At 35.0% G+C, this 27,113-nt stretch overlaps 1 protein-coding gene across 1 annotated transcript in view; it reads right to left on the reverse strand.

The window, feature by feature from the left end:
* Positions 1-1,851: 1,851 nt before the first annotated feature.
* The window catches only part of LOC121370568 (centrosomal protein of 128 kDa-like), a 94,623-nt gene continuing 69,361 nt past the window's right edge, over positions 1,852-27,113 (reverse strand). Inside the window, exons 27-29 of the mRNA XM_041495877.1 lie at positions 20,128-20,171; positions 15,371-15,434; positions 1,852-3,832 (exon numbers count right to left, since the gene is read on the reverse strand). Coding sequence (XP_041351811.1) covers positions 3,557-3,832; positions 15,371-15,434; positions 20,128-20,171 — 384 coding nt within the window. The 3' untranslated portion in view covers positions 1,852-3,556. The remainder of the gene's footprint in view (positions 3,833-15,370; positions 15,435-20,127; positions 20,172-27,113) is intronic.

Here is a 27,113-nt window from a genome sequence, read left to right on the forward strand (position 1 = left end):
AATAAATTGTTTTGAAAAATTTAATAAAATTCTATTAGTTTGTGGATGGTCACCAGAGGATCATTATACCAAGTTTCAGAACAATTCAATCAAAACTGTAGAAGACAGACTTCAAAGGAAAAGTTGACAGACAGACAGACACAAGACAAATTGGTATCACAAAACTTTGGCTGACAAACGTCATTTCGAAGCTAAATAATTAAAAGTTACAATGAATGCTAATATATGTACTTACCCATGTAGCTATAGCATATTTGGCATAAAATGAGTAGAAAATATACGTGATAGTCTAAAGGTACACTAGTCCAGTATAGGTGTGACTACCGGTAAAAGGAATTATCACCATTTAAAATGTTTATATTAATAAAATAAATTAATGTATAAGCTTATTATTATTCAGTGCAAGTTTAAAAAAAAAAAATTAATACTTGTTTTCATTATTTTTGTTTCTGTTTAGTCCACTTTGCCGAAGTCGGTGCATTATGCTTTCTTGATACAAAAACATGGTAAACCATTTTGACACTGCAGTTATTTGGGGCATGCCCGTCATGTGACTTAAAATATAATATGTAACATGTATGTTTCAAATCACCATTATTGTTTTCTGATTTATAGACCAATAATAATGGGATATCATGGTTATATGTATGTGGATGTTTTGAATAAATTTGTTTTAGGAACAAATCAAATGTATATATTTCAAGGTAATACTTTGCTGTGTCATTAAATAGGTCAATTGTCAGGGACAATATGCCTTTAAGATTCTATTTTTTTCACTGTTGTGGAACATTCCAGAAAAAAATTCCAATACTTATAGTTGTAGTATGCTTTCAACATTTACTGGGTAAACTACTATAATGTGGGAATGTATATGAAAATACTTTAAAAACATGTTATGTACACAATGAATAAAGCTAGTTTTAAAAAAGCAATTACTGTAAACTACTTTATTTTCGTGAGAACTTAATTTTCATGCTTTTCATGCAATTACATTTAGTGCAAAATTTAAGATTCCATGAAAAATTAAAAGTGTCAGCCTGTGAATAGTAACTTAAGGTCCCAATATATCATTACATTTGGTAAAATAGAAACCGGATTTTCGTGAGAACTTAATTTTCATGCTTTTCATGCAATTACATTTAGTGCAAAATTTAAGATTCCATGAAAAATTAAAAGTGTCAGCCTGTGAATAGTAACTTAAGGTCCCAATATATCATTACTTTGGTAAAATGCACCGGATTAATTTTCATTTTTCATGCAATTACATTTAGTGCAAAATTTAAGATTCCATGAAAAATTAAGTGTCAGCCTGTGAATAGTAACTTAAGGTCCCAATATATAATTACATTTGTTAAAATAGAAACCGGATTTACCTCTTTGTTATTGGCTTTTATTAGGATATTCAGTTTCGGTTTGCTATCATTTGTTTTGAACTGACATCAGCAGCAGACAAGTAGGTGCTCTCAGAATAATGGATACATCTTAGTGAAGAAGAAAGACTTTACAAGAACTGTTAGTCACAGGTAATGAGATATGTTCCATCTTAGATGGTGTCTGAGCCAAACATTTATACTGGAAAGCAGTTCATAAAAATGAAAGTCAGCAATACATGTAATATGAAATACTGTTAAAAGACAGAGGAAGCTACATGTAACCGTCTGGTTCCAATTTTCATTTCATTTGAACTTATTTTCGTGCTTATAATCCAATTAAGGTTCAAGCACACTGTCCTGGGCACACACCTCAGCTATCTGGGCTGTCTGTCCAGGACAATGGGTTAGTTGTTAGTTGGTTAGTGAATGAGAGAGAAGAGGGTGTAGTGGCCTTACACCTACCCACTGAGCCCTTAAGAACTCGCTCTGGGTGGGAGCTGGTACCAGGCTGCGAACCCTGTACCTACCAACCTGTAGTCCGATGGCCTAACCACTGCACCAGTGAGGCCAGTCTGGATCCAATACCCCTCTTATTTAACATGTACTCCATAATAATGCTGTAAATGGCTGGTGAGCTGTAACTGATGCTTCTCATAGAAATATTAAAGCTATTATTGGAATATACACATTTCATTATTTTTGAGTGCCATGAAGAATGCGCAGAAATAATTATAATAATAATGTATAGATAAATAGATATTTTTGTATTGCACAAAAATTGTGAGCCACAAAAATAAAGTACTTTACAATAGCCATGAAATATCATAAAAAATATCACAGAATATTAGAAGATATGTTTATATAACAAGAACCAGTCCAATTTACTTCACAGGATACATTCCAGATGTACTGGGGTTTTTATAAGTGGTAAATATACATACATCTTTTCTTGAAAATAATTTATAAATATATCTATGGATTACCATATACAACATTATTGTATCATAGATTATTATACACATAGCCATGAAATATATAGATCTGCAGAAACCATAAAAGTGATATTCAGTGAAAAGTCATATTTTCACTGTATTTTAGTTACAGTGCAAATACAGAAATAAAATATATGTTTTTATGATCAAGTTCACACTTCAGTTTTCTCCCATATGATCTAATTATTGAGATCAAAGTTGCTTCATCGTTTTTTAGTTCCTTGGATCAGTGAGGTATATATGTTTGTCAAATATAGGTCACAGTGACCTAATTATGGTATGCAACACACCGCCAACACCAAGTTGTACTTGCATGAAAGATTTGATGTTCCTATATGAATTGTTAAGGAAGATATGGCCTGGACAAGATTTCCTTTAATATGCAGTAATTAATAAAAAGTAGGTTATGGTGACCTAGTTATGGTACGCATCACACAGCAGTGCCAGACCAAGTTGTACTTGCATGCAAAGTATGATGATCCTATATTCTGGAAATAAAAGTTTTATGGACGAATGTACGGACAAACAAAGCCATACAATAATACGACCCATGAACGACGAATGTATAAAAAAGAGAGTAAATTCAACAATGATGCCTATACAAAAAAAAAAAATATCAAGTGCAACAACGGTAAAATATCTAAAACTGATTGTGTATGAAGCCAAATATTGGTAAAAAAATGTCCTGTCATTGACTTTAATTTTGATTCATGGTTTTTTTCTTCAAATAATTTGTAAAAATATGGTTTTCAAACAACCCTAATTGACATAAAAATCATATTTGAAATAAAACCCTGTGAGATAGCCTTTATATGTATAACAAACCACAAAGTCAGATATAGAAGCATAGGATATATGTATATGACTAACAAAATCCCCCAAAACATCCTTCGATTTGGTTAATGATTTCTAATTACAAAATTCTGACACGATGTTACTATATACATTGGCATTTATCAGTGGGAGACAAAAATACACAAAGAAAAACCTCCAAAACTGACTGTCCTATAATAGTTTCTCTTTCTATGAAGGTACATATGGTACAAAAAAAGATTAATTTTATGACTGGGTAAAAGTTATTAACAATAGTGTAACACATTTTGTTAATGTCACATAGATTTCCTGTCATCCAATAAAGGCAGTATATATCACAGTGGTTTATTTTCCTCTTTTCTTCCCAGTGAGAAATTGCTAGGAGCAGTCTACTGCATTTAGTTTTCCTCTCCCAACAGCTTCAGGAGTGTGCGGAAGAAAACGCTTCTTGAATTCCTCATCGGAGAGAGACAGTGGAGGTGGAGTCTTGTTGAGGTCGTCACGCAGGGGGATGTACTGAGAGTTCGACCTGCTCGGGGGGCGGTCCAAAACAGGAGGGCTTTCAACGATACGAACATGGTTTTTCTTCTTCGGTGTTGAGGTCGGAGTCGATGATCTCAGGATAGAGGGTTTCTCACCATTTGCCACTGCAGTCTTTAATAGAAGAACACAAACATGATGTTTCAACATTTTAAGATTTCTAAACCACCACCACCCTCCTGAAAACCCCCAACATCTGCACTAACATTTTCTTCTTCTTCTTCCTCTCTCTCTCTTACAACTATCTGGGCTGTCTGTCCAGGACAGTGGGTTAGCTGTTAGTGGTTACTGAGAGAGAAGGTGTAGTGGTCTTACACCTACTCATTGAGTCATTAAAAACTCACTCTGGGTGGGAGCCGGCACCAGGCTGCAAACCCTGTACCTACCAGCCTTATGTCCGATGGATTAACCATGACACCATCGAGCCCATTATGTACAGTCTGATTTTAGCTTATATATATACTGAGAGTCATAAATAACGCAATGGGTATTTAACTGATATTTTCTTAAAGAAATGTCATATCATATATATTATGCATGCGAACAAATGAGATAGTGGTAACAACTGTAAGTGAAAAAAGATCTTGTTTGGGAAACAAAATGTAATAAAATATGTTTGAAACAAAAAACTTGTGGCTTTTTTGCAATAAAATTGAATTTTTTTCAGCATTACTATCATGTAATATTAAAAAAGGGCAGGAAATCAAACTAATGGTTGCTTTCATAGGGAGACCAGTGCAGGCAAAGCATGTGCATAAAGATTTTCATATGCAATAGTGTGGTTTTGCAATAAAAACCAAGTTATGGTTTTGCTTCAAATGCATTTTATTCCATTTGTTTTTCGATTTAAAAAAAATCCTTTTCACTTACTGCTGTTACCAATATGTCATTTTGTCCACATGCTTCATATATATGTTTGACATTTCTGTAAAAAAAATATTCAGTGAAATACACATTGCGTTATTTATGCCTCTCAGTATATATGCAAGACAATGAAAAGACCAATTATCTATATAAGCAATACTTGTATCGGTTAGTGTTGTATGTTTGTGCAGAAAAATGTTGGTAACAAGAGTACATTTCAAGGGATAATTTTTGTACAATTAATAAATGTTGTGTTTGACATAAAGTTACTCACGAAAATGGGTATAATTCTGGTATATTTCACACAATGTCAGTACCAGTCTCAGTTCCTCATTATAGTAACAACTGAATAGTAATTTATAAAATTTATATAAATTTGTCTTAGGTACTTTTCACAAACAACAAATAAGGATGATGTAACCTACATGTATAATTGTAATATCGTAAATGTACTAAATAATTAATGTTTAAATTTCTTTTTAGTGTTCTTAACATTTTTGGATAAATATGTATTAAATCATAATAATATTTAAACTTCAAATGTTTTTATAATTAATATAAAAAAAAATATATATATATTATTATTATTTTTTTTTAATGCCAAGATCTAATGTTGACAAGTATACATTACATTATGTAGTGTTCATATAACTTATTGTAATAATTTTTATAAACATGCGATTTTGTGTTAAATCATGTGTATTAAAAAAAATCTCCTGCTTTTTGACAAAATCTCCAGCTTTTTTAACACACACCTCGTGCTGTATCTTGACTAAAAGGTTGACAGGTCTGATTGATGTATGCATATCTATATATTGTATGTATGTATGTATGTATGTATGTATGTATGTATGTACATGTATATATGTATGTATGTATGTATGTATGTATGACTGCCACTCCCAAGACTAGCTTAGAATGCCTAGATTTGCTTTACAATAAACCATCAACATTTAAATTAATTAAACTACTGTCCATTGATAACACAAAACAGTTGATTAAACTATGTGGATTTCTGATTAAAGCTACCAAATAAAAAACAGATGATCACATGTGAAAATGAAGTATATACATATGTAAATATGATGTAAATGTAAGCTACACATATGCTATCGATGTACAATACATCAATTTATGTATGTTTCTTATTGTATATCATCCCCCATTTGTGAATATTATAGTCCGTATATAATATGTACATGCAGTAATCGGGATGGACATGCATGAACCTTCAGTCGATTTAGGCATGTAAATATGAGTTTTGGTTAGTTGGTGTATACATGTATGTCTATTTTATACCGGGGATCTAGCCTGAATGATTTCATATACCCAGACCACTGTTCAGTTAATTATTACACATTTGATAAAGCAATCAAAATGGTCAGTAGTTTGGGACATGATGCATTAATTGATAGGCAAGATGGATATCAAATCAGCTTTTAACACTTTCAATATTTCCATCAGAATTAGTTACTTGAACATATATCTGTTGATAAATGTTTGCCAATAAGCTGTTCATTATGTACCTTGTTTCTTCATATGTAGAATGGATATTTAAATTTCACTCATTCATTTATTATCTATTTTTAGAGAAATGATGTCCTTAAATCCGTGACAATAAGCCTTTAAGTTCACACATTTAAAAACAACCCCACCCTGTAACAGACCCAGCAGGTGTAAACTAATTGACACACGGTGCCTCTCACCGTTCTCATGTGATCAACTACGGAACAACCAAACAACTCAAAATATTAAAATATGTAAGCCCCAGAAGCAATAAACATGACGAGACAATTTCTGACAACATTTCTAATATATCTTCAATGACAGGCCAAACAAATGTGCCTAACACGACCGAAACCGCGAGCCTGTATCCAGCAGTGGTACCAAGTTCCTGCTAGCACCTACTACCCCCATTCACAGTCACCCTCATCACCAACACAATGTGTGCGATTAGCCCCAATTATATAAGAAAGAGACTGAAGGTCTCAGCAACTGTGTATGACACAATGAAGACTGGGTTCCGAATAATGCCATCAATTGCTTTCTGGCTCCAGGCCCTGGAGGCATTGTAATTAGGTAACGTATTAATAAAACACCCAGTGTGAGGTTGACAGCTTATGAAGATGTGGAAAACCCAAAGAATGAAGATATATGACACTGTATACTGATGTAAACATACTCGGTGGTCGTAACAAATATGTTTGGACATGTACCGGGTACCAGTTACAGAGTGAAATCATTAACATGGCAGCTGTCGTTGCAGCCTTCTGAAATTACACTGGGACTGAATCATCTACTCATAGTACGGATCACTGTGTTCAACAACTCTACCATGAGTGTTCCTTAGAGTTGAAATACTTCTTTACTGGGTCTGATTTGCCTAACTACATGTATATTGGCAGGCCTCAGTTTACATTTTTCTGATGTATTTTCTTTTGGCTTGGGAACACATTCTCTGGCATTTAAATAAATAACCCATACAAACAAACAACAACATGTGATCCCTGTGAAATATGGATAAATAGAATGCATCCAGTGTCCAACACTTATGCATCATCATACACACTGTTAGGGGACTGTTACAGAGAGAGGCGTTTCTTAACAATAAATACAACAGTTTCTTTCTGACACGTTACAGTTTCTTTATGATGAACTCGTGACTTGATAGATGACAGTTTATAATTGTTTTCACAAACAGATTGAAAAATTAATTGATTATAAAATTAATCACTCCAATACATACATTAGTGAAGGTCCTAGCTTGTGTAATTTTTTTTTTTTTTTCTTAAAAGCAAAATTCCATTTTATTTGTAGATATCTAGAAAGAAATAGTGTGACATTTTTTCTAAATCCAACTTGGCCACCATCATACATAAACAGCTTGATTTTATAGTTATTTTTAGATATAAAATTATTTTAAATGATTATGTATGTACATGAATTCGGTATGGCATATATCACATTTATTTTATTAATATATTCAATTTAATATAAATTTGTCAGTAAGAGGTAGTAATATGGATCATAATCTTAAATATCAAATAGACGGTCATATAATAAACATAGATCAAGTAAAATCATTAAAAATCTCTTTTATTTATTAAAGGGACACACCTTAGTTACGGCTATTTGTTAACCATTACGGCATTGTTTTTCGCTATTAAACCCCATTTTTCACAAATAAAACTGCACTTTACTTACATTTTATTATTTAGAATACACATTTCCATTCACCTGAAGTGCTTTTTGGTAATCCTGATGTTTGTAAAACCACAAAATGCATTTTTTGCATTTTTTCACAAGACGTTCTGTCGAAAAAAAAACGTTAAGCAAGCGAGGTCCAATCTATTTTTAGAGGGGATATTTCCATTTCAATGTCACAGACGTTGGTATATCACGTGAACGTTATCATTTTGGTTCGGTTTGTTTTTTCATGCACGGTTCGCGCAATCAACATCCGATTTGTTGTTCATTTGTGAGATTTTTTTTCACAGTTCGTGAACATTTTCAGTAACAATGAAGTTCAGACAAGTAAGTGTCTCAATACAAAACGTTATAAACCCTTAAAACCAATAATTTTGCTAAGTCTTACGATATCTGGAGAGGGAATACAACCAGGACAGAACAGCTGGAACATATCCAGGAGAGGTGAAACGAACGCACCCCAAGTCTGTGAAATTTGTCGTGATGTAGGCATTGTTGTGCTTCGAGCGACATCTACTGGTGACATCAGAATACTAACTTTCAAAATTATTTCAAGCAATTGGGACATGGGGATTCCCATGGTATTTATCGATATAAAACCTGCTTTTTCACTCCATTTGATAAAAACGTGATCTAAGTGTGTTACAGGTTTGTAGATTAACCAAATTATAATTTATTTTCGCTGGATGGAACTAGGGTGTGCGGCTTTAACATTTTATTTTCACAAAACTGTATGAACACATGAAGTATGTTAACTTTGTTTAAAAAACAACTGACTGATATTATTTGTTGGTTCATACAAGCACATGTACATGTGTATGAACCAAACTAATTGTGTGCACAGTGTATGACTGTATAACAGACACATACCCCGAATGTCCATGAATATCTGTCAAGCCTTGAAATAGCTATAATATTTTGATACCATAAATACTTGATTACAAGCTGGGGCTCCTATATATATTTTTGAGACCTGGGATCAGTTTCACAAAATGCTGTAAGCCTAGTTTTGAGACCTGGGATCAGTTTCACAAAATGCTGTAAGACTAGTTTTGAGACCTGGGATTAGTTTCACAATATGCTGTAAGCCTAGTTTTGATACCTGGGATCAGTTTCACAATATGCTGTAAGCCTAGTTTTGAGACCTGGATCAGTTTCACAATATGCTGTAAGCCTAGTTTTGAGACCTGGATCAGTTTCACAATATGCTGTAAGCCTAGTTTTGAGACCTGGGATCAGTTTCAGAAAATGCTGTAAGCCTAGTTTTGAGACCTGGGATCAGTTTCAGAAAATGTTGTACGCCTAGTTTTGAGTCCTGGGATCAGTTTCAGAAAATGCTGTAAGCCTAGTTTTGAGACCTGGGATCAGTTTCACAATATGCTGTAAACCTAGTTTTGAGACCTGGATCAGTTTCACAATATGCTGTAAGCCTAGTTTTGAGACCTGGATCAGTTTCACAATATGCTGTAAGCCTAGTTTTGAGACCTGGGATCAGTTTCAGAAAATGCTGTAAGCCTAGTTTTGAGACCTGGGATCAGTTTCAGAAAATGTTGTACGCCTAGTTTTGAGTCCTGGGATCAGTTTCAGAAAATGCTGTAAGCCTAGTTTTGAGACCTGGGATCAGTTTCAGAAAATGCTGTAAGCCTAGTTTTGAGACCTGGGATCAGTTTCACAAAATGCTGTAAGCCTAGTTTTGAGACCTGGGATCAGTTTCACAATATGCTGTAAGCCTAGTTTTGAGACCTGGGATCAGTTTCACAATATGCTGTAAGCCTAGTTTTGAGACCTGGGATCAGTTTCACAATATGCTGTAAGCCTAGTTTTGTACGTAAACATAAATCCTGGACTAGTTTCTGGTATGATTCCTCTTGTAGATGGGTTTTTTTTTTTTACACAAGTCTAACAAAAAATCAATCATTAAAGTGAGCTTTACAGCAAGCTCCAAGGATTAATTTTCTTGGGACGAGCTAGTATCACAAAATCCATCTACAAAAGGACAAGTGCCAGAAACATTTTCTACTTAAAATTATACTTTATGCATTATGCATTTTATTTTGGTACTGTGATGTCATGACCCTGCTCACAGCTGATATATATTATGTAAACTTAGTAGAAGGAATGCATGCAGTGTTATATATTACATGACATCATGTACTGCTTTTGTTTGATTATGGAATGAAGTAATGAACAGGTAGCAATGGCCGTCTACCTCCTAAACAACAAAACCAATTAACCAATGAAAAGGGTGGTTTATTGAACTATAATTCCAACAATTGCTGTAAGTACTAACAGCACAAACAATAAATTTTGAAATACACATAAATCATTTTCTTTTTTCGTTCTAACTGTAGTCTCATAATGGCCAAATCATTTCCATGAAATAGATTCCACAATATAATAAATACATAAATGTACCACAGGTGTCCAATGACTAACCGTACACACAAACTTAGGATCTTTGGTAATAAGCTCCAGGCTTCTATTATTTGGGACATGGGTATGTAATAAAAACAAGCATTCTGAGAGTCCTACTAAAGCAATACATGTCCCTTAAAGATTGTCCAAGAGATTTTCAAATGTACATAACTCTGTTAAAAAAAATAGAAAATTGTCATGAAAACCTATCTGCAACAGAACATGATAAGCTATACCAAAAAAATCCAGCTCAATATCTATGAAAGAATGTTTGGAAAACTAATTTTCGTATTTCCCAAGTTCAACGGTCATAATTGTCACAAATGGGTAGATTTGCTATGAATGTCAAACTTGATCTGTAATTTCAGTTCATTATCTTGATTCGTTGTGAACAAAAAAGTAAAAAACCTATATGGCTTTTTCACAAACAGAACAGCACATACCGGATACACCACACCCATATTAATATAATTAAAATTAGATTAATTTCGAAACATATAAAGTAATCTAGATCGCCCAGATATATGTTCTAGCTGACTGCTTTCTTTTGACCCTGAACTACAGATGTAATGATTGATCTGAATTTCAGTAAACAAACCAAGCAGGTACCTGATGTCCAGAAGAATAAAGAAAGCAATAAATCAAATTTAGTGTGTCACAATTTCATCAGCATGGTACATGTACAAAATACCTAATACATACCAATAAAAATAACCACAGGTTCACAAAAGTGCACAGTGATCAATCTAGTTAGGACACAAAACCCACCAGTTGCATGGCTTGTTTTTAATTTGCCCAACAAGTCCGGCAAATTGCCCACAGCAATCGGCAATGCCATGGAGATTGTCATTGAGTTTTAAATTCCCCAAAGCACTTCTTTTTTTCAATGGCATTTTTTTTTTTGCCGTGGTCATTTTTTGTAATTGCAGGGGTTGCCCAAACAGCATCTTTAACTGACATTGCTTGTCTAAAATACATTTCTCCTTGAGGATTTTTTTATAGAAAAATAAGAAGTTTGTTGTTAATACATGTACATGAAACATACATTAACATTCAATGAACATAATTATTTATTAACAAGCTTAATTATGTTTGCCACCCAAAAGGTTATATCTTTTGAGGTCCTGGCATCAATAACATTCGTTTCTTCAGTGCTGTAATGTTTTACCTTATTAAATGATAGTCCAGTGGACTTGACTAAGAAAGTTCAGTGATGTAATGTTTTACCTTAAAAAAGGATAATCCAGTGGACTAAGAAAGTTCAGTGCAGTAATGTTTTACCTTATAAATTGATAGTCCAGTGAACTTGACTAAGAAAGTTCAGTGATGTAATGTTTTACCTTATAAATTGATAGTCCAGTGAACTTGACTAAGAAAGTTCAGTGCAGTAATGTTTTACCTTATAAATTGATAGTCCAGTGGACTTGACTAAGAAAGTTCAGTGATGTAATGTTTTACCTTATAAATTGATAGTCCAGTGAACTTGACTAAGACAGCTCAGTGATGTAATGTTTTACCTTATTAAATGATAGCCCAGTGAACTTGACTAAGAAAGTTCAGTGCAGTAATGTTTTACCTTATAAATTGATAGTCCAGTGAACTTGACTAAGAAAGTTCAGTGCAGTAATGTTTTACCTTATAAATTGATAGTCCAGTGGACTTGACTAAGAAAGTTCAGTGATGTAATGTTTTACCTTATAAATTGATAGTCCAGTGAACTTGACTAAGACAGCTCAGTGATGTAATGTTTTACCTTATTAAATGATAGCCCAGTGAACTTGACTAAGAAAGTTCAGTGCAGTAATGTTTTACCTTATAAATTGATAGTCCAGTGAACTTGACTAAGAAAGTTCAGTGCAGTAATGTTTTACCTTATAAATTGATAGTCCAGTGGACTTGACTAAGAAAGTTCAGTGATGTAATGTTTTACCTTATAAATTGATAGTCCAGTGGACTTGACTAAGAAAGTTCAGTGATGTAATGTTTTACCTTATAAATTGATAGTCCAGTTTACCTTATAAATTGATAGTCCAGTGGACTTGACTAAGAAAGTTCAGTGCAGTAATGTTTTACCTTATAAATTGATAGTCCAGTGAACTTGACTAAGAAAGTTCAGTGCAGTAATGTTTTACCTTATAAATTGATAGTCCAGTGGACTTGACTAAGAAAGTTCAGTGATGTAATGTTTTACCTTATAAATTGATAGTCCAGTGGACTTGACTAAGAAAGTTCAGTGCAGTAATGTTTTACCTTATAAATTGATAGTCCAGTGAACTTGACTAAGAAAGTTCAGTGCAGTAATGTTTTACCTTATAAATTGATAGTCCAGTGGACTTGACTAAGAAAGTTCAGTGATGTAATGTTTTACCTTATAAATTGATAGTCCAGTGGACTTGACTAAGAAAGTTCAGTGATGTAATGTTTTACCTTATAAATTGATAGTCCAGTGGACTTGACTAAGAAAGTTCAGTGATGTAATGTTTACCTTAAAAAAGGATAGTCCAGTGGACTAAGAAAGTTCAGTGATGTAATGTTTTATCTTATTAAATGATAGCCCAGTGGACTTGACTAAGAAAGTTCAGTGATGTAATGTTTTATCTTATTAAAGGATAGTCCAGTGGACTTGACTAAGACAGCTCAGTGCTGTAATGTTTTACCTTATTAAATGATAGCCCAGTGGACTTGACTAAGAAAGTTCAGTGCTGTAATGTTTTACCTTATTAAATGATAGTCCAGTGGACTTGACTAAGAAAGTTCAATGATGTAATGTTTTACCTTAAAAAAGGATAGTCCAGTGGACTAAGACAGTTCAGTGCTGTAATGTTTTACCTTATTAAATGATAGCCCAGTGGACTTGACTAAGAAAGTTCAGTGTGGTAATGTTTTACCTTATTAAAGGATAGTCCAGTGGACTTGACTAAGACAGTTCAGTGCTGTAATGTTTTACCTTATTAAATGATAGCCCAGTGGACTTGACTAAGAAAGTTCAGTGCTGTAATGTTTTACCTTATTAAATGATAGCCCAGTGGACTTGACTAAGAAAGTTCAGTGCTGTAATGTTTTACCTTATAAATTGATAGTCCAGTGGACTTGACTAAGAAAGTTCAGTGCAGTAATGTTTTACCTTATAAATTGATAGTCCAGTGGACTTGACTAAGAAAGTTCAGTGATGTAATGTTTTACCTTATAAATTGATAGTCCAGTGAACTTGACTAAGACAGCTCAGTGATGTAATGTTTTACCTTATTAAATGATAGCCCAGTGAACTTGACTAAGAAAGTTCAGTGCAGTAATGTTTTACCTTATAAATTGATAGTCCAGTGAACTTGACTAAGAAAGTTCAGTGCAGTAATGTTTTACCTTATAAATTGATAGTCCAGTGGACTTGACTAAGAAAGTTCAGTGATGTAATGTTTTACCTTATAAATTGATAGTCCAGTGGACTTGACTAAGAAAGTTCAGTGATGTAATGTTTTACCTTATAAATTGATAGTCCAGTGGACTTGACTAAGAAAGTTCAGTGCAGTAATGTTTTACCTTAATGTTTTACCTTAATAGCCCAGATAGTCCAGTGAACTTGACTAAGAAAGTTCAGTGCAGTAATGTTTTACCTTATAAATTGATAGTCCAGTGGACTTGACTAAGAAAGTTCAGTGATGTAATGTTTTACCTTATAAATTGATAGTCCAGTGGACTTGACTAAGAAAGTTCAGTGCAGTAATGTTTTACCTTATAAATTGATAGTCCAGTGAACTTGACTAAGAAAGTTCAGTGCAGTAATGTTTTACCTTATAAATTGATAGTCCAGTGGACTTGACTAAGACAGCTCAGTGCTGTAATGTTTTACCTTATTAAATGATAGCCCAGTGGACTTGACTAAGACAGTTCAGTGCTGTAATGTTTTACCTTATTAAATGATAGCCCAGTGGACTTGACTAAGAAAGTTCAGTGTGGTAATGTTGTACCTTATTAAAGGATGGTCCAGTGGACTTGACTAACACAGTTCAGTGCTGTAATGTTTTACCTTATTAAATGATAGCCCAGTGGACTTGACTAAGAAAGTTCAGTGCTGTAATGTTTTACCTTATTAAAGGATAGCCCAGTGGACTTGACTAAGAAAGTTCAGTGCTGTAATGTTTTACCGTATTAAATTGATAGTCCAGTGGACTTGACTAAGACAGCTCAGTGCTGTAATGTTTTACCTTATTAAATGATAGCCCAGTGGACTTGACTAAGAAAGTTCAGTGCTGTAATGTTTTACCTTATTAAATGATAGTCCAGTGGACTTGACTAAGAAAGTTCAATGATGTAATGTTTTACCTTAAAAAAGGATAGTCCAGTGGACTAAGACAGTTCAGTGCTGTAATGTTTTACCTTATTAAATGATAGCCCAGTGGACTTGACTAAGAAAGTTCAGTGCTGTAATGTTTTACCTTATTAAAGGATAGCCCAGTGGACTTGACTAAGAAAGTTCAGTGCTGTAATGTTTTACCGTATTAAATTGATAGTCCAGTGGACTTGACTAAGAAAGCTCAGTGCAGTAATGTTTTACCTTATAAATTGATAGCCCAGTGAACTTGACTAAGAAAGTTCAGTGATGTAATGTTTTACCTTATTAAAGGATAGCCCAGTGGACTTGACTAAGAAAGTTCAGTGATGTAATGTTTTACCTTATTAAAGGATAGCCCAGTGAACTTGACTAAGAAAGTTCAGTGATGTAATGTTTTACATGTGTACCTTAAAGGGAAATCCCTGAGTTTGTTGCAACTTTTAAGATGTTATCGACTAACAGGGACTTTTTAACGATTGTAATTACATATCAAATATATTTTTCTGCATAAAATATTAGTGGCTGTTTCTGATCTAACTAATATTTGTACTACGATAAATTTCATTTTATTTCCTAAAAACATTTTTTTTTCGTACATACGAAATTATTTGAATACAAAATCCAGTTTGGGCTTCTTACAAATATTAAGACGACCAGAAACACATTGAATATACAGACACTGATATTCTGAACAAGAAAATATATTTAATATGTAACTTTAATTGTAGAAATATTTTAATAGTCGGGGAAATCTTACAATGCAGCAAACTCAGGAATGTCCCTTTAAAAAAGGATAGTCCAGTGGACTGAGAAAGTTCAGTGCTGTAATCTCTTACCTTATTGAAGGATAGTCCAGTGGACTGAAGGTCTGACTGCAGAGACTTCATTGTATTTTGTAATCTACAAAACAAATATTATATAGCAAATTATTACATCATTCTCTTCTCATTAAATGTCATTCTCTTCAGTGTTGTGTTCTTACTAATTGAAAACAAAATGCTTTACATGTCGAGTCACATCTGAATATTAGAATACTAGTTGCTTTACAGTTTAAGCTACAGCTACTGTGTGTTTACAGTCCAGTTATTATGACTCTGAGTTTACAGATCGAGTGAGAGAAGAAACCTGCAGCTGCCACATATAGGCTGCTTCTACAAACAGCAAATGCAGCTTAATATGCACAATATGCTTTCAAAATGCTTTCTGATTGTTATTTTCACGAGCAACTTTTATTTTCAATCTTATTTTGATAGTATTATATTTGAGATATATTGAGAATTTATGGCATGTCCCTCAGACAGGTTAGTACATACAGGTACCACAATCTTTGTTATATCAGCTGTGAAATACTGGCTAAAACAAGAACTAGACTAATGGGCCCATGCATCCTCGTTCTTAAGAGCAGTAAGGCAAGTCCATGACTCGAGCGACACAAGGGTGAAAATTAAATTTCATTATTTCATTATATTTCACATTTTTTGGTATGGCGCTATGGAATTGAATGCAAGCACAGTCAACAGGTGGTATGGGGGGCATCCACCAAAAAGAAAAAGGGTTACGTTTAGGGTTATGGTTAAGAAAATCATACAGTAATAATAAGAGTAATTAATTTAGTCAAACGGTTAACTTAAAAAAAAAAAATCTGCAAACATTTTTGGGTATGGCGTCATACCCGTTTTACCCTCTGGCAGAAACCCTGATGTATTACATAATTTTAAAGATACATTCTACCCCAAAACAAGAACATTAAGCCACTCAAATCCCTTACACCAAACTGGCTTTGACGATTCATGTTAATCAATTTATGTCAGTAGTATCACTTTAAAAGAATATGGGCATTTAAAATATTTTATGAAAGTAGGTAGCTAAATATTTGGATTCGAAATAATGTGCTCAGTCAGTATAGTGTCAATCACAAAAAAAAAGAGAATTGTTTAAGTGAGAAGAAAATCTGAAGGCACATATAACATGTCCTTTCTAATTCTCTTAGCATTATAGCCAAGGTAAAGATAATAAATATGTCAATCAGTCTTGAAATTACATGATTAGAATGTGGGAGAAGAAAAGATACTGAACATCCGTCACATGTAACGTCTGTCACAAAATCTTTAGAACAAAAAACGGGCCTCAGTGGTGTCATGGTTAAACCATTGGACATAAGGCTGGTAGGTACCAGGGTTCGCAGCCCGGTACCGGCTCTCACCCAGGGCGAGTTTTAACGACTCAGTGGGTAGGTGTAAGACCGCTACACCCTCTTCTCTCTCACTAACCACTAATAACTATCCCACCATCCTGGACAGACAGCCCAGATAGTTGAGGTGTGTGCCCAGGACAGCGTGCTTGAACCTTAATTGAATATAAACATGAAAATAAGTTAAAAATAAAAAAAAAGAACAAAAGGTGTTTTCACTATTTTACCCACAATTCTTTAGTACTTTAAGGGACTAGCCTGGGATTTCTGCCCTAGTAAAACTTCCGTTTGCCCCCCCCCCCCCCCCCCCCAAAAAAATAAACACACATTCTGCTTTTGCCTGTGGTTTTTTTTTTTTTAAAACCCTATCTTACCGTATCATGTTTTAAATATAAAGCTTTATACAGATAAATATATTTGGTATGACCTTTAGATGAAATATTTCAAGAAATAATAAATTATTATGTACAAAATTATTTAGAAAACAATTTATACTGAGATACTACAAAACATTATGATGTCCAGAAATGCACTGGTTATAGAGAAATTCATATTCTAAGTATGAAAATGTAAATAAAGAGAAAATTTAAATCATGTAAAAAAATATTGTTCAAATGTCATCTAAAATGTTACCTCATTCAAAGGTTATGATTTTAAATGTACCTAGTTACTTCAAAAGTTCAAATGTCATCTAAGGGGTTAATATGTTACCTATGATGTCTTCTTGCAGAAAAGTTAAACAATGAGTACGTTTATTCTGAGCTTTTAAGGGTCGATTACAATTTTGGGAGGTCATAATTTAAAGGCAACACCCTGATGACATCATAATTTAACCTAAGTTGAAAAGTTATCCAATCTAAAACGTCTTTATTTTATTTCATAGGGGATACTGCAAGCTTCATTTCGATGTGTAAAATACTATAATGTATCGATATCTCCCCAAGTTATGTCAAATTCAATTTCCCCTACCCCTAATTTTTGTTCATTTTTTTTATCATGTTAAGTCTGTACATAAGTTCAGATTTCTCACTTATTGCCAGGAATCAGAATATCCACCTGATTTTTATGATGGCCCAGGTATGGAGGGTGATTTAGGGGACCTCTCATGCATGCAAAAAGTCCCCAGCTCCAGGAGTATTTGGAAATCTTTGCATATATTCGCAATTCACCAATAGTTAACTGGTTTTCTACTTTATGCAGTCATTGTTAATCACGTAATCGACTTTTCATTTTTTTTGTTTATGATGTTGATATGATTGTAATGTTTTGTAACAAACTTTCAGTTTCCTTTTAAATAACATACCTCAAAAGGTGTACCAAGAAACGTTTAATAACTATTCAGATATCTTTTACTCCGATAATATATACTTGTTAAAATTTTACTTCGATCATTTGGCGAAAACATGGTTGCTGTTTATTTTCGTGGTGATCATATTTTTGATGATGTAATGATTTTTATCTCGAAGAAAACAAAAGCGCTTAACAAGGCAAAATTTAGTGGTATACAGCGTGACTATTTCTGATCGTATAAAATGTTTCAGTTGCCAAACAAAAGAAATGGTCGCAAATCAGTCGCAATGTAGAGGCCTGATAGCCTATATTTCCCTTCATTATACAATTGAAGTATAATAACTGGTCAACATGGCCATGTTGAGAACAATACAAGATGTGCATTTAGTGTTGGAAAAAGTAAAACTATTGTATTATTAACCTGTCGAAATATAAATATTTGTATATAAATTAGAACCAGAGAAACAAGAAGAATAAAGGTGAAGTTTTATCAGTCAAAATGTTAGCTTTCAGCAATGAAATGCTGGATTGCTTTGAAGATGAGACTATTATCTTGTAGTGTTAAGTTGGGATCCCCGTATATTAATGTGTTGATATTTTAATTTATATGATTTAAGTACAATGTAGGTCTGGTGCAAAATAACGAGAAATGTTCCAAATCATCAGTGTAATAACTACAGGTATAATATGGATTTTCTCCAATGAAGCGTGTAAATTTGTGGCCATTTAGATCACTTATTCCTAATCAAAGGCTGCAGTGCAGTATTCGTAGCTTTCTTTCACCTGTAATCATAAAAATGTGCAGGGACTGCCAAATTGTTTGCTTACATTATATGTCAGCATAATCAAAGGCTAGAAGAATAAATTAACAATATATTTTTTCTAGAGAATCTGTATTTTAACAAACAGAGAAAATTGGTCCTATTCAAACCTTGTTCAAAAAGTGTATTAATTTTTCAAGCATATGAAAAAAGTACTTAAAATTTTAGTCCACTATCTTTGGCTATCAGTAGGTTAGCTGTAAGCATGAAGGACAAGTTATATTACTACATGTCATGGTGAACATCAGTAACTATGTCAACTGACTGATTAATCTTTAATTAAACCTGTATATCAATGACTGGGAGGCAAATGCACCAATTGGTCATCAGTGAGCCCAGGGCAATTAACATAGCTTAAGAACATGCTGGTCAGTAGGTAGTCAAAGCCAGGTCTTCACCAGATGATCAATCAGAATAATAAGAAAGGAAATGGAAAGTTGGGGGGGGGGGGGGGGGAGAATGGAGAGAGAGAGAGAGAGAGAGAGAGAGAGAGAGAGAGAGAGAGAGAGAGAGAGAGAGAGAGAGAGAGAGAGAGAGAGAGAGAGAGAGAGAGAGAGAGAGAAAGAGAGAGAGAGAGAGACGGAGAGAGAGAGAGAGAGAGAGAGAGAGAGAGAGAGAGAGAGAGAGAGAGAGAGAGAGAGAGAGAGAGAGACAGAGAGAGAGACAGAGAGAGAGAGAGAGAGAGAGAGAGAGAGAGAGAGAGAGAGAGAGAGAGAGAGAGAGAGAGAGAGAGAGAGAGAGAGAGAGAGAGAGAGACAGAGAGAGAGAAAGAGAGAAACAAGAGAGAGAGAGAGAGAGAAGAGAGAGAGAGAGAGAGAGAAAAACAGAGAGAGAGAGAGAGAGAGAGAGAGAGAGAGAGAGAGAGAGAGAGAGAGAGAGAGAGAGAGAGAGAGAGAAACAGAGAGAAACAGAAAAACAGAGAGAGGAAACAAGCTGTCAACCAAGATTCAGAAAGGAATCTTTTATATGCATATTTTCATATATAAGAAAGTATTATACATGTTGTGTACATATTATGGCCTATAGGTAGTACTAAACCAAATAACATCCGGCTGGATCAAAATTGCACCTCATTTTTGATAGAGCAGTTAATACCACAAGTCCTGCCATTGGTGATATAGTGTAGGGGCATACATGTATGTATCTAAATAGGTCCCATGAAAATTTCATGTTAATAATGACCAGATTCAGAAAAAATATGGTTCCATTTTTTCTGATGAACACTGGTGCATATAAACCTATTAAATCCACCAATAGACTGATTTGTTTGTAAGTAAAACATTAATCTTACCTCCTATATCTCTGCTCTATTAAATCCCTTTCTTTCTGAGAATCCTACAACAAAAAATAACAATAATAATAATAATTTTTTTAAAATAAAATAAGGCAATAAACACATTATACCTGTACATGTATGCCCATAGTCTTACAGTTGGAAAAAACCCAAACAATTAATAATCACCAGCCCATAATGTGAGCAGAACAAAGTGGCAAACAAATGGGAATATACTACTATGTTACAAAACCCAGTTTAAAGGCATATTGTCACAGACCACTGACCTATTTAATGGTCTAACAAAGTATTACCTGAACAAAAATAATTTGATTTGTCCCTAAATGTACTTTATTCAACCATCTTCATAACCACCATACTCCATTTATTAACGACATTTTGTAAAAATAATTGAATTATGGCAATGGTCCATAATTCAAAAACTAAAATTGCCGAGAGGGATGACATGGATTTCACTCCATCATGGTTCAGTTAAGGTGATGCGATAGCTAGATTTGCTTTCCAGCAATTAAAGTAATTTTTATTTATTATCCATTTTTAGAGAAATAAGGTCACTAAATCCGTGACAGTATGCCTTTAAGTAAGATATATTACTGGTACATCAACATGCAAACAAAAGTAAACCACTACAACTTACATGTATATATAACTTCATTCTCAGTGAATTAAATTACAGTCAAAAATACCACTGACCTCTAGCAACACATGCAGACCTTGACATAACACAAGAGGCCTCTCAACCTATAGAGCTCCACCACTGAATGTTTAAGTTTGTCAGTAGAAAATAATTAATTAATTTGGAAAGACCACCTAATGTTACATTTGTATTTAAATTTTAAAAAGGTAAGAAAAATTCAAACCTATCTCTTTATTAGTTTGTGATGACTGCCTCACAGAATCATAGTACAAAGTTTAAGTACTATTTGGCCAAAAAATATTTTAAATTTTAAATTTTTATTGAAAATGTTTAAATCCAATAAAAATTTAAAATTGCCAAACAATCTCTGTATTAGTTTTTGAAGACTGTCCCTGAAAATACATGTACTTATACTAAGTTTCAGAACTATCGAATCAAACTCAAGGAGAAGATCGACTTTTAAATTTTCAATGTTAAATTTTTTATTTAAAATCTTTAAAGCCGCACACCCTAGTTCCATCCAGCGAAAATAAATTATAATTTGGTTAATCTACAAACCTGTAACACACTTAGATCACGTTTTTATCAAATGGAGTGAAAAAGCAGGTTTTATATCGATAAATACCATGGGAATCCCCATGTCCCAACTGCTTGAAATAATTTTGAAAGTTTGTATTCTTATGTCACCGGTAGATGTCGCTTGAAGCACAACAATGCCTACGTCACGACAAATTTCACAGACTTGGGGTGCGTTCGTTTCACCTCTCCCGGACATTTTCCAACTGTTCTGTCCTGGTTGTATCCCCTCTAAGACTTAGCAAAATTATTGGTTTTAAGGGTTTGTAACGTTTTATATTGAGAAACTTACTTGTCTGAACTTTATTGTTACTGAAAATGTTCACGAACTGTGAAGAAAAATCTCACAAATGAATAACAACAAATCAGATGTTGATTGCGCGAACCGTGCACGAGAAAACAAACCGAACTAAAATGATAACGGTCACGTGGTATACCAACATCTGTGACGTTTACACAGGAAGATTCCCTCTAAAAATAGATTGGACCTCGCTTGCTTAACGGTTTTTTCTCGATAGCACGTCTTGTGAAAAAATGCAAAAAATGCATTTCGTGGTTTTACAAACATCAGGATTACCAAAAAGCACTTCAGGTGAATGGAAATGTGTATTCTAAATAATAAAATGTAAGTAAAGTGCAATTTTATTTGTGAAAAATGGGGTTTAATAGTGAAAAACAACGCCGTAATGGTTAACAAATAACTGTAACTAGGGTGTGTCCCTTTAAATTTAATAAAAAAAAAAAATTCACAATTTCCATAATATCTCTCTATTAGTTTGTGGAGGGTGCCCCAGAGGATCATTGCACCTAATTAAAGAGCAATTCAAATACAATTGTAGGAGAAAATAAGAAAAAAGGTGGATGGAAATCGGTATCAGAAAAGCTTTGCTGACAAACATTATAGCAGAGTTTAAAAACTGATGGAGGCCATTACTTGCTTCCCTAACTCATATATGTTACCAGATTGATACCATATACTAAATCCACATGCTAAGGGGAGCTAAAAATTACTCTCCTTCACCTTGACTGAACTAGACTCAAGAGTGATGGAGATCGAGTGATAACTCCTCTTAAACAGTGAGGTCTGTACATGCTATATACACCATCATCGCTCCCTACCCCTTTAACATACACGACAACACTATACATGCAGGTGCCATGCTATATACACCCTCATTGCTACCCACCCCTTACATACACGACAACACTATACATGCAGGTGCCATGCTATATACACCCTCATCACTACCCACCACTTTAACATACACGACAACACTATACATGTAGGTGCCATGCTATATACACCCTCATCACTACCCACCCCTTACATACACAACAACACTATACATGCAGGTGCCATGCTATATACACCCTCATCACTACCCACCCCTTAAATACAAGACAACACTATACATTCAGGTGCCATGCTATATACACCCTCATCACTACCCACCCCTTACATACACGACAACACTATACATGCAGGTGCCATGCTATATACACCCTCATCACTACCCACCCCTTAAATACACAACAACACTATACATGCAGGTGCCATGCTATATACACCCTCATCACTACCCACCCCTTACATACAAGACAACACTATACATGCAGGTGCCATGCTATATACACCCTCATCACTATCCACCCCTTACATACAAGACAACACTATACATGCAGGTGCCATGCTATATACACCCTCATCACTACCCACCCCTTACATACAAGACAACACTATACATGCAGGTGCCATGCTATATACACCCTCATCGCTACCCACCCCTTACATACACGACAACACTATACATGCAGGTGCCATGCTATATACACCCTCATCACTACCCACCACTTTAACATACACGACAACACTATACATGTAGGTGCCATGCTATATACACCCTCATCACTACCCACCCCTTACATACACAACACTATACATGCAGGTGCCATGCTATATACACCCTCATCACTACCCACCCCTTAAATACAAGACAACACTATACATTCAGGTGCCATGCTATATACACCCTCATCACTACCCACCCCTTACATACACGACAACACTATACATGCAGGTGCCATGCTATATACACCCTCATCACTACCCACCCCTTAAATACACAACAACACTATACATGCAGGTGCCATGCTATATACACCCTCATCACTACCCACCCCTTACATACAAGACAACACTATACATGCAGGTGCCATGCTATATACACCCTCATCACTACCCACCCCTTACATACAAGACAACACTATACATGCAGGTGCCATGCTATATACACCCTCATTGCTACCCACCCCTTACATACAAGACAACACTATACATGTAGGTGCCATGCTATATACACCCTCATTGCTACCCACCCCTTACATACACAACAACACTATACATGCAGGTGCCATGCTATATACACCCTCATCACTACCCACCCTTTACATACAAGACAACACTATACATTCAGGTGCCATGCTATATACACCCTCATCACTACCCACCCCTTACATACACGACAACACTATACATGCAGGTGCCATGCTATATACACCCTCATCACTACCCACCCCTTAAATACACAACAACACTATACATGCAGGTGCCATGCTATATACACCCTCATCACTACCCACCCCTTACATACAAGACAACACTATACATGTAGGTGCCATGCTATATACACCCTCATTGCTACCCACCCCTTACATACACAACAACACTATACATGCAGGTGCCATGCTATATACACCCTCATCACTACCCACCCCTTAAATACACAACACTATACATGCAGGTGCCATGCTATATACACCCTCATCACTACCCACCCCTTACATACACAACAACACTATACATGCAGGTGCCATGCTATATACACCCTCATCACTATCCACCCCTTACATACAAGACAACACTATACATGTAGGTGTCATGCTATATACACCCTCATCACTACCCACCCCTTACATACACAACAACACTATACATGTAGGTGCCATGCTATATACACCCTCATTGCTATCCACCCCTTACATACAAGACAACACTATACATCTAGGTGCCATGCTATATACACCCTCATCACTACCCACCCCTTACATACACAACAACACTATACATGTAGGTGCCATGCTATATACACCCTCATTGCTACCCACCCCTTACATACACGACAACACATCCCTTACATACACAACACTGTACATGCAGGTGCCATGCTATATACACCCTCATCGCTACCCACCCCTTACATACACGACAACACTATACATGCAGGTGCCATGCTATATACACCCTCATCGCTATCCACCCCTTACATACAAGACAACACTATACATGTAGGTGCCATGCTATATACACCCTCATCACTACCCACCCCTTACATACACAACAACACTATACATGTAGGTGCCATGCTATATACACCCTTATTGCTACCCACCCCTTACATACACGACAACACATCCCTTACATACACAACACTGTACATGCAGGTGCCATGCTATATACACCCTCATGGCTACCCACCCCTTACATACACGACAACACTATACATGTAGGTGCCATGCTATATACACCCTCATTGCTACCCACCCCTTACATACACGACAACACATCCCTTACATACACAACACTGTACATGCAGGTGCCATGCTATATACACCCTCATCGCTACCCACCCCTTACATATACGACAACACATCCCTTACATACACAACACTGTACATGTAGGTGCCATGCTATATACACCCTCATTGCTACCCACCCCTTACATACACGACAACACATCCCTTACATACACAACACTGTACATGCAGGTGCCATGCTATATACACCCTCATCGCTACCCACCCCTTACATACACGACAACACATCCCTTACATACACAACACTATACATGTAGGTGCCACGCTATATACACCCTCATTGCTACCCACCCCTTACATACACGACAACACATCCCTTACATACACAACACTGTACATGCAGGTGGCATGCTATATACACCCCAACTGCTACCCACCCCTTATATACACAACACTATACATTCAGGTGCCATGCTATATACACCCTTATTGCTACCCACCCCTTACATACACAACACTGTACACACATGTAATATATTTTTTATTCATCTATTCAATGAAATTTTTTGTTAAAATTTGACACCTACCCCTCACCATACAAATGAGCAATATAACCATGACGATGTAAAATTTATACGCAGGGTATTATATTGTGGGCAGGGTTCAGGTCCTTGGGTCATAAGTTCCAACCTTCTTAGTGTCCCACAACTGGTATATCAAAAGCCATCGTATATGCTGTGCATTCTGTGGGAAAGTGCATGTAAAAGATCGCTTGACACTAATGGAAAAATTTAGCATTCCTCTGAAGACGTGTCAGAATTACATCCAACAGCCGATGATTAATTAATCAAATGTGGTCTAGTGGTGTCGTTAAACACAAAAAAAACTTTTAATTTTCATTACAGTGATGTCATCATATGTAATTATTATAATAATACATTATATCAGCTTAATATACAGTCAAACTTTGATAACTCTAGTAATAACAGCCTATTAAAACTCAAACTTTGATAACTCTAGTAATAACAGCCTATTAAAACTCAAACTTTGAACTCTTGATAAACTCGATCTCTCGACTTAATTCTTTGGTCCCGCCATAAATATTGAATAGATTATGCACCTCTAAAACTCGACACATGTGGATTGATCAAACTGTCGTTGCCGATAGTATTTTAAAGATGAATGAATTGTCAATCAGGTCAATCAGATGAAGTGTGCCTGTCTCGGGTGGTTTGGGCTGTCTAGGATTAAATTGTTTGGTTGTCGGTGTTCATACATGTATTGTGATTAAATGAACTAAAATAATTTATGTAATGTTCATCAACTTCTGCAGTTCAAAAAAGTATTTAATGAACTCATTTATTATCCTCTATTTACAAGTTTCTCTTACACCCAGTTTAATTAATTTAAAACTGAATTATGTAACTTCTTTAAACAGCCCTTTATATTTAATAATTTATTATTAATGCAGATATTTAGCCATCACAATTCTTATTTTTTAAAGATACTAATATACACATATTTATGATCAATTTTGAAATTTGACTTTAAAAATATTTGTCTAACTGATAAGAATAAAATGCTTCGTCATTCAATATGAGTTTGCAAAAATCTGTTACAAGCAGGACTATCATAAGAAAAGAATCTATTATCACCAGTGGATCTTCAAGTTATACATGTGTTTTTTTCTACTGAAAGGCAACTGATAAAAATCTAACCAGATTTATTTTTACCCAAACACAAAAAACCACATACCATATAATAAAACAACCATGTGGGAACAACAGAATTGCTGTCTTTTTATTGGTGGATTAATCATTACAATGTATTTGTGAGAGAGGGTGGGATTATTAGCATTGTTTAAATACTGCCTTAAGTAACTTATAGTCTGTGTGTGCATGGCTACACACTACATGTACATGTACATGCTTTCATTTCAACATATTTCTGTGCTTATATCCAGTTACGGTTCAAGCACACTGTCCTGGGCACACACCTCAGCTATAGGATGTCTGTCCAGGATAGTGGGTTAGTTGTTAATGGTTAGTGAGAGAGAAGAGGTGTAGTGGTCTTACACCTACATGTACCCATGGAGTCGTTAAACTCGCTCTGAGTGGGAGCCGGTACCGGGCTGCGAACCCTGTACCTACCACCCTTATGTACAATGGCTTAACCA

This window comes from Gigantopelta aegis, chromosome 4, assembly GCF_016097555.1.
Source record: "Gigantopelta aegis isolate Gae_Host chromosome 4, Gae_host_genome, whole genome shotgun sequence".
In the NCBI taxonomy this organism is placed as follows: Eukaryota; Metazoa; Mollusca; class Gastropoda; order Neomphalida; family Peltospiridae; genus Gigantopelta; species Gigantopelta aegis.